Source organism: Chenopodium album, chromosome 2 (assembly GCF_948465745.1).
Source record: "Chenopodium album chromosome 2, dcCheAlbu1.1, whole genome shotgun sequence".
Classification (NCBI taxonomy): domain Eukaryota; kingdom Viridiplantae; phylum Streptophyta; class Magnoliopsida; order Caryophyllales; family Amaranthaceae; genus Chenopodium; species Chenopodium album.
This window is the reverse complement of record NC_137835.1, coordinates 80,706,465-80,714,284: the sequence shown is the minus strand read 5'-3', so window position 1 is coordinate 80,714,284 and position 7,820 is coordinate 80,706,465. Positions and strand designations below refer to the sequence as shown.

At 34.0% G+C, this 7,820-nt stretch overlaps 1 protein-coding gene across 1 annotated transcript; it reads right to left on the bottom strand.

The window, feature by feature from the left end:
- Positions 1-2,593: 2,593 nt before the first annotated feature.
- Positions 2,594-7,811, bottom strand: LOC145602844 (uncharacterized). The gene is made up of 9 exons (XM_081659003.1): positions 7,658-7,811; positions 6,718-7,146; positions 6,535-6,636; positions 6,362-6,443; positions 6,193-6,212; positions 6,025-6,085; positions 4,414-4,493; positions 3,267-3,374; positions 2,594-3,110 (listed from the first exon to the last, which is right to left on the bottom strand). The coding sequence occupies exons 2-9, from the start codon at positions 7,114-7,116 to the stop codon at positions 3,084-3,086; spliced, it is 879 nt and encodes a 292-aa protein (XP_081515129.1). The 5' UTR covers positions 7,117-7,146; positions 7,658-7,811; the 3' UTR covers positions 2,594-3,083.
- Between the last annotated feature and the right edge of the window lie 9 nt (positions 7,812-7,820).

The following is a 7,820-nucleotide window of genomic DNA, read 5'->3' as shown; positions in this document are numbered from 1 at the left end:
CGGTGATTCTTAAGGTGTATTCTAGAAGATTTGGTTGGTGTTGGATTCAAAATTGGGTAAAGTGCGCCAGGTTGGCTAACGTGCGCCGGTGGGTGCCGGAAAGTGACATCGAGCAATGGTTGTCGGTTTGACTTTTTTTGGTGAGGGAAAAGGTTCAAGAACACAGCTGGCTTTTTTTTTTTAATCTTTATTATATTTTTACAAATTTATAATATCTTAGTTTTGATTTTTATATTATTAAAATATATGTATGCACCAAATTACAAGTATAGTGAGACAAATGATAATTTTTGTTTGGAAATAGTAAAAGACAAAAAAAGTAGAGGGAAGATGGAAAGGGTGTGGGAATTTGTATAGAAAAAGGGGAGTGTGAAAAGGGTAAGTGAATGGTGAACAAAGTGTTTGTTTTGGGCTTTTTTACTTGTTTGGACTAGATTTCTATGAAAGTGATAGAATATCTTTTAATTGTTACTATTATGAGTCATAATAACAAAGATTAGTGTATATTTTTAATAATATATGTTTGGTGATTTGCCCCTTGATTGATTAATTATTGTTGGATATTTATTTTATGTTCATGCTATAGGTGTAATGTTAAGAATTAACAATGATGTTCGTATTTAGGCATTAATCCATGGAGTATACTTGTATGCGTGCTAAACTGCTAATGTAACAAATTTGTGTATTTTTTCCAAATAAGTCATCAAATTTAATATCACTTGAGATTTTTTGTTTATTATACTCCTTTTGTTAGATTGCTTGTTTGGTAGGCGATATTGACAGATGACAATAAAGTATTTCATCAAATTTGTCAATCATCATCTTTTACATCTTGAGTAAAAAACTTAGTGGATTAAATTGTAATTCAAAACAATTTTACTTTTATACTCCGTATATCATACTAGGTTGAATTAGTTTGAAAGGCCTATTACCTTTAAAAAAAAAACTACGAAAATCAATTCTCTTTTCCTCTAGGCTATATGTATGCATGATTTTGTACTAAGAGAATAATATCTTGTTTAGACTAATGTTAAAAGGAAAACAGAATTTTGACCCAAAGTCAATACTCTGTATTTACTTTAAAGTTGGAAAGTCCACCATAATCAATTTGTTAAAGGTTAAAGTCAATTCCCTTTACCAAGAGTTATAAATACTTTGTACTTGGAATCTTTCCTATTTTTAATTTTTATGACATGCTTTCAATTGCAGACTGCCATTTGTTGTAGATTTCCTATTGTTTAATTAAAATAGAATAGTACAGAAACAGAGATGCAAATTTGCTTCAAGAAGAAAACAGTGGGCGGTGGGGGGTGCCTTTAAAATAACATCTAAGATACCAATCATCGTTTATCTGACTCCTTGATCTTAAAATTTTCAATGTTATCATTTCAGATACAGTATTATATTTTCTCTAATCTTTAATTATTGTAACAGCTTGATCTTTGTTACGGAGTACTATTTACATATACTTTAATCTCGTATGTTGTAAAAATATAATCATGTGAAATCTTTCATAGTATAAACCGATAGAATATGTCTCAATGCGTTGTGAGTTTGTGAATGTTGTGATGCATGAAACTCAAGTTGCAACGATAATAAAAGAGCATAGAAAGGAGAAGTAGACTAGAATTAGTAACTATGCATGTTTATGGCATTTCCCCCCCCCCCCCCCCCAATGCCATGAACCACGTCGCAAATATTGGGCAAATGTTACTTCTCATGCAGGCCCATTTCCCATTAATTCTCGAGGTTTACCCAATTAATAATTAAACTAGTCACATGGTTTAGTCAAGATACTAAACAGTAAAAAACATGTCTTCAATTGGGTATTTTTTACTAGTAAATAATCTAAATTCCCAAAAAATTGCCTAATTCTCACAGACAATTGAATAATTTATATTAACCCATGTAATCCTCAGCTTATTAATCAAGCAAGATTGGCTAGTTAGGTCATCCATATGATTGAATAGTACTATTTAATCTAGGAACATTTCCTACTTTTTGTTCCTCTAAAAAGTTTGGTGTTTCATGTCTTATTAAACATCTATGTTAACATTAACATTGAGCTTATCCAAACACAAAGAAAGGTAATGTATGAGTAGAACATTATAGTACTAGACCTGACCAAACCAGATCGAAAACCCAACCAAGAAACCCAACCAATACCTACTTGAACTTAACATTGAGCTTGATGGAGCCAATGTGTTAAAATATAGCAAACGCAACAAATAACTAAACCCAACTTTCAAAAGCTCTCTAATTATATCTCAAAAAGAGTAGCTGGGTACAAATCAAACTTACAGGTTATTACGTACTAGTGGTTCAATTAACAACCATTTCCTATTCATCAGCCTAAACAAGTCCATAGTCGTGATATTTCCAGCAGTAACCAAAAGGACAGACTCGCACAGCCTTTCCCTTACAGCTCAAATAGAGGTTATTCAATCGTGTTGTGCTTACCTCATTACCTCTATGAATAGTAAGAAACTGACAACAGTTAAGTGACAAACCTATTAGGCTTATATTATCGACTTAAACCAAAGATAAAAATCAAATAATATCATTCTTTTTTAATAGCTCATTCTCAGCTTAATTGACAACAGTACAACACATAAAACTCATACATTACTGAAAATTTCCAAAATCAACTTTCGTTCTCATTCTCTCTGATGTTGTAACAGTGAACACTAAGCTGCTCCTTGAAAAGGATACAAAAGAAAATTAAAACTAAACTAATGAACTTTAGAAGCCAATAAAAAACACTAATAGAAGACTACATCCAGACAAGGGCAGAAAGGAGCTGTACATAGCTATTAGCTACAACTGCATAAAGAGAGTAAATTTTATCTCAGAAAATCTTCAAAATTTTGCTACAGCCTATTTTGGTCTGTATAATTTGAGGGCCATCTTCGGGCAAAAAGGGTGATTTCAAGCAGTTGTTATGAACGTAAAGTTCAAAACAGGCATCAGTGACCCCTTCAAGTATAATGTTGATGAAACAACTGTTCAAATGACGATGAGAAACTTTGCAACCAAGCATACATCCTTCAGTTAACCCAATTAAAGGGCCCCAATTATCTTAATCAGATGTCCATGTCCTTTTCCTCTTCCTAAATTCCAACCAATCAGTCAATCAACCGCCAAACCAATACTAAGGTTTTTGGGACTCCAATTTGCTTGACAATGAAAATATATAATTGCAAACAGATGGAAGCTAAAGCAAATATAAAAGCCAAACGAAAAAAGTAATAATCAAGAGCACTTACCACTGCCATCTTATCCCAGTCCTTAAGTTTAGAATTTGTCAACATGTAAGTGTCACGTAATGGTGCCCATGCTGGTTGGCAATTGTCTTCTCCATCTTTAGAAGATCCCTGCATTTTACAAATGTTGGGAGTCAAATCTAACACCAAGCTTAAGGGAAAGCTCAACAAAGAACTCTTAACAATGCTAATGCCTCATTAGGAAGGGGAAGAAGAGAAGTTGGAAAGGGTTACTGCTTTTGGAAGTGAATTTTTAATTTGCATTGTCACTACACGTGGCCGAAAACCTTGTTCGGAAAAAAGTTTACACTACTTAATGTGCTTGTAAAAGGTAAGGTGTTTTGAGATTAAATTAAGGGGGTGACAAAGGCAGTGTTAACTACAGATAATAAAAGGTTTCACCAACATTCTAAAGATGGATCTTTTACATTAGGGTCATTTTGTGTAATTGCCCATGTGCTTCATTTTCTCACGAAAATACCCATAAACTAGTTTGCAAACCAGCATTTACACTTAAATAAAAAGTCATTTGGGTCATTATAATAGCACTAGGTAAGGACGATTTGGGAGAATTAGAGTACAATAGATTACCTATAAAAATATGTAGGAGGATGAAAGCAAACAAAATGTTCTGAAAAAGCAAGATAATTGTTTGTGTTTTATGAGAAAGCTGAGCTAGTGGTTGATATTGAGGAAACAGCTATAGCTATAGAGAGTCATCTTGAGGAGATATTGGTGACTAGTAGATTCTACATTTACAATCACAGTGAATTGTTTATCCAGAGGGGGATCCTTTAGGTGCATACTTAACACTTCCTTTATCCAGGATTGTATAAGTTCGGGGTTCCATATTTTCAAGTTATCCCATCCCATATTAATCCAGAAGAAAAGTAATAATACAAAGTTGAGCAGCTCCATAGTAATGAACACAATAATCAAAACCAAATAAATGCTGCAGTGTAAATGTGAGCCATAACATACATTGGAAACCAAACCAAATGGATTGTTCAAAACAGTGTATTGCACACTATAATGAGCTAAAGAATTAAGAGGGCCATAGGTGAATTAAATACACAAAGTTTTATGAAGTAGGAGGAAGAGGCATTTTAGATTTTCAACATATTGATAAGAATTAGTTCAGAAATTCAACCTTAGTTGTTGCATCAGCTGATTGTGCAGAAGCCTTGCTCAATTCTTTCATGAATGCCTCTTTCCTCCGCTTCGTCAAAGCTGGCATAGCAAGGTACAATTTATGGTTTAAAAAAAATTAAAATAAAAAATCATAAGTGGGATGAAATAATACAGAATTCAAAATATTATAACAAAACTGTCCAAAAAAGTAAACTGTCATACAATTCTAAATCTCTAACAGGAGGGAATGGGGTTTTTAAATTTAAGCAAAGGGGGCTTCTAGCAAGTAACCATCAAGGTCATAAGGATCACATGATCAGGATGGGCAATCTAGATCCAAACTCTTATGAAGGAAAGTAAATGACCTTCATTCCTCATTCTTCATACTATGCATCATCCTTTCACTTTTAATGCTTGAAGGTACAGAAGGCAGCAAAGGCTGAAAACCTATAATAACAGTCTGACAGCCAGTTCATGGTGGTACACTATTGCACTAATTACATCCCAAGACTCACTTAGAGCACATCTCCGTCACATAATTTTAGATTGACACTAAACAAAAAGAATTCATCTCTCTAATTCCAACTTCCTTTCTTGCGTAAACCATAAATTTCGGAAGATTCACACTCAATTAGGTAGTAAAAGAGTTCCCAAATCAATCATAAACATTGAGGTCTTGATCCAGGTAGTTATCTTGCCTTCACACAAAATCCATTACTTAACCAATTAACATCAGTTTATAAAAATTGTAGACAACAAGGTGGGCTATGGGTACCACCCAAATACTACAGGTGCTATTGTGAAGCGATACCAATCACACAATTTTTTTTAAAAAAAGAGGTCAAGCGATGCTTATAAGCTGACACTTGACTCCATCAATACAAAAAGCCTAATATTTTGGACCTTAACACTCTAAAGAGGGTAAGTCATACCCTCAAAAATCTAATGCTTTCCTATTTTCCAAGAGCAACATCAATTTCCAATGGATCTTCCACATTCCACAACTTTTCCAACCTCCTTTACAAGCAACAAGAGCATAATTTACAAAACAAGTTTGAATCCAACTCATCCCAAACAATGTCAATAATCACAGCCACAAAGAAAATTTCAATGATCTAATAGGTTTTCTTACTTGAAAAACAAACATCATGGCTTGCAATGAAAAAGTTCATGTTTTTAATCACAACCTCAGACCTAAGTTGATTTTTACTTGATGGCGGCCAAGTGAAAAAATATGGTTTAATATTAGCTTTTGGAGAAACTTTAGTTTCCAAGTATCCGGAGTAGGAAAGAACTTCAATAAAACACTTTGAAGTATGATGGAAAAACTCTTGACACCCTTGAAATGAAATCTAGATAAGTGAATAAACTTTGGATATGGAAGCTTTGGGTGACAACAGAGTGTTAACATTAAAATGACAGCTTAAAACAATAAAACCAGAAGATAGCTGCCCCTCTGTGGGCAAGCATGATAGAAGGCAAGTTCACATTCATCCTAACTGCTTTAACCCTAACCTCCAAGGTGGTGCTGTTACACAGGTTTATAGATAGCTTACACAGGACCTAGAAAATTATACCTTAAACAGAAGCAAACATTTCAAAAAAAAATAAATAAAAGTGAGAACAATACCCTTGGCGTCTTTAAAGCTTGAAGGATTCAACCCTTTCTGAGCATTTTGGGCCTTATTTACCTGGAGACAAGACGTAGAAGTGGATTAAAATATGAACTTCAATGTGCCAAGTTTGAAGGGGAGAAAATATGTGTTACTAGTAGCTAAATTTGTGCAGCAGCACTTACAGCATTGAATAGCTTGACAACTGGAAAATTGTTCAGCACACGAGCATCACGAAGGCATCAATTTCATGGGACAAAAATTGATAAACCAGACATAATGTAAGCTTCAAGATAATATACAAAAACTTAAGGAGTGAGCTTTTGTTTACGGATAATGGATGAATAATACTACCTCCTTTTGTGGCAACACCTATCAGAACTTTTTCATGCGAATCTAAGAAATTAGCAGGCTTTACATGTCCCTTCTCCTCAATCTAGTTACAAAGTCAAAACAATACACTGTAAACAGAGTGTGCCAAAAGATAACCTATAAACTAATTTGTATGGAAGGTTAGTGTGATATACCAATTGCTTTTCCTTCTTTGCTTCGCCTTTAACCTTCCGCTCAGTGACCTCTTCTGCAAGCTTTGCCACAACAAGCTTCTTATGTGCTGATAATACAGGACCCTGCAGAGACAAGACTCTTACATATAAGCCACAAACTAGCATCTACTTGTCGAAATGGACATCAGAATCTTGTAGAATTACCAGCGCCTCATCATCAGTATGCTTTTTGATGATACTGAGAAATGCCAGCCTAAATGCATTACAACCTTCAGAAAATCGCGTTATCCCAGTTCGAACTTCATGTTCTTCATCTGAATCTTCACCTCTGTTAGGCCCTGCCTCATTGTCACTGATATCAGAATTATCATCATTCTCAGCTTCCATGTCTTCACCGTCGAGTTCAGCTTCATCTTCATCATCATCTGAATTGTAATCCCTAGCCCTTTTACGATACAAATTCTTCATTTCCTTGCTAATCTTAGCCTTCTTACCCATCCCTGGACCAGATTTCATTCTTTTAATACCGGGACGTTTGTTGGGCTTACTCTTCCTTCTCTTATGCACCACTGATTGTGGTGATTGTTGAGTTTCATCTACCATATTGTCTTCCTCAAATTTCACAGATCAATCCTATATAATATATATATTTAAAAAAAAAAAAAAAAAAATTAAAAAGTTGTCATTTTGTTCATATTTTTCAAATACAAATTGTTCTATAAAAATTATGGAAAACATTCATCAGAAACAACCAATCAAATCAACAATTATCCATCATCAATCAATATTAAAATTTTAAAAATTCAATAGCAGCTATCAACAAAAAAAACCCATTAATCTTCAATAAACTTCCATGAAACAAAAATGAGGTCTAATTTCATAGTTAAATCCTAACATTGAAGGGTTGTGCAAAACATTAGCAACCAATTTGATTCAATTATCTCATAATTTTAGGGATATTTGATACTATAATCAAATTAGGACCATAATTTTATTTTCTTTTGTTAATGATGTTTCATAATCTTAGAATTTAGAACCAATAGTTCATATTTTCGAACCCTACACTTAATGCACTTACACTTAAATTAGATTGAAAGATAAACCCTAGATTGTGAAATTGATATGATGATAACAAACAACTTACTTCAGAAGCTGCTTCAATGAGGGATACAATTATTTGCTTCAACGGAGAACGTAAACTGCGCTTCAATGGAGAACGTCGAGTGCGCTTCAATAGATAGCTGAGAGAGAGAGGTAGGGTTGGAGGCCTTGTAGCCCTGTTAAAGCCCAGACCCGCCACATTTATA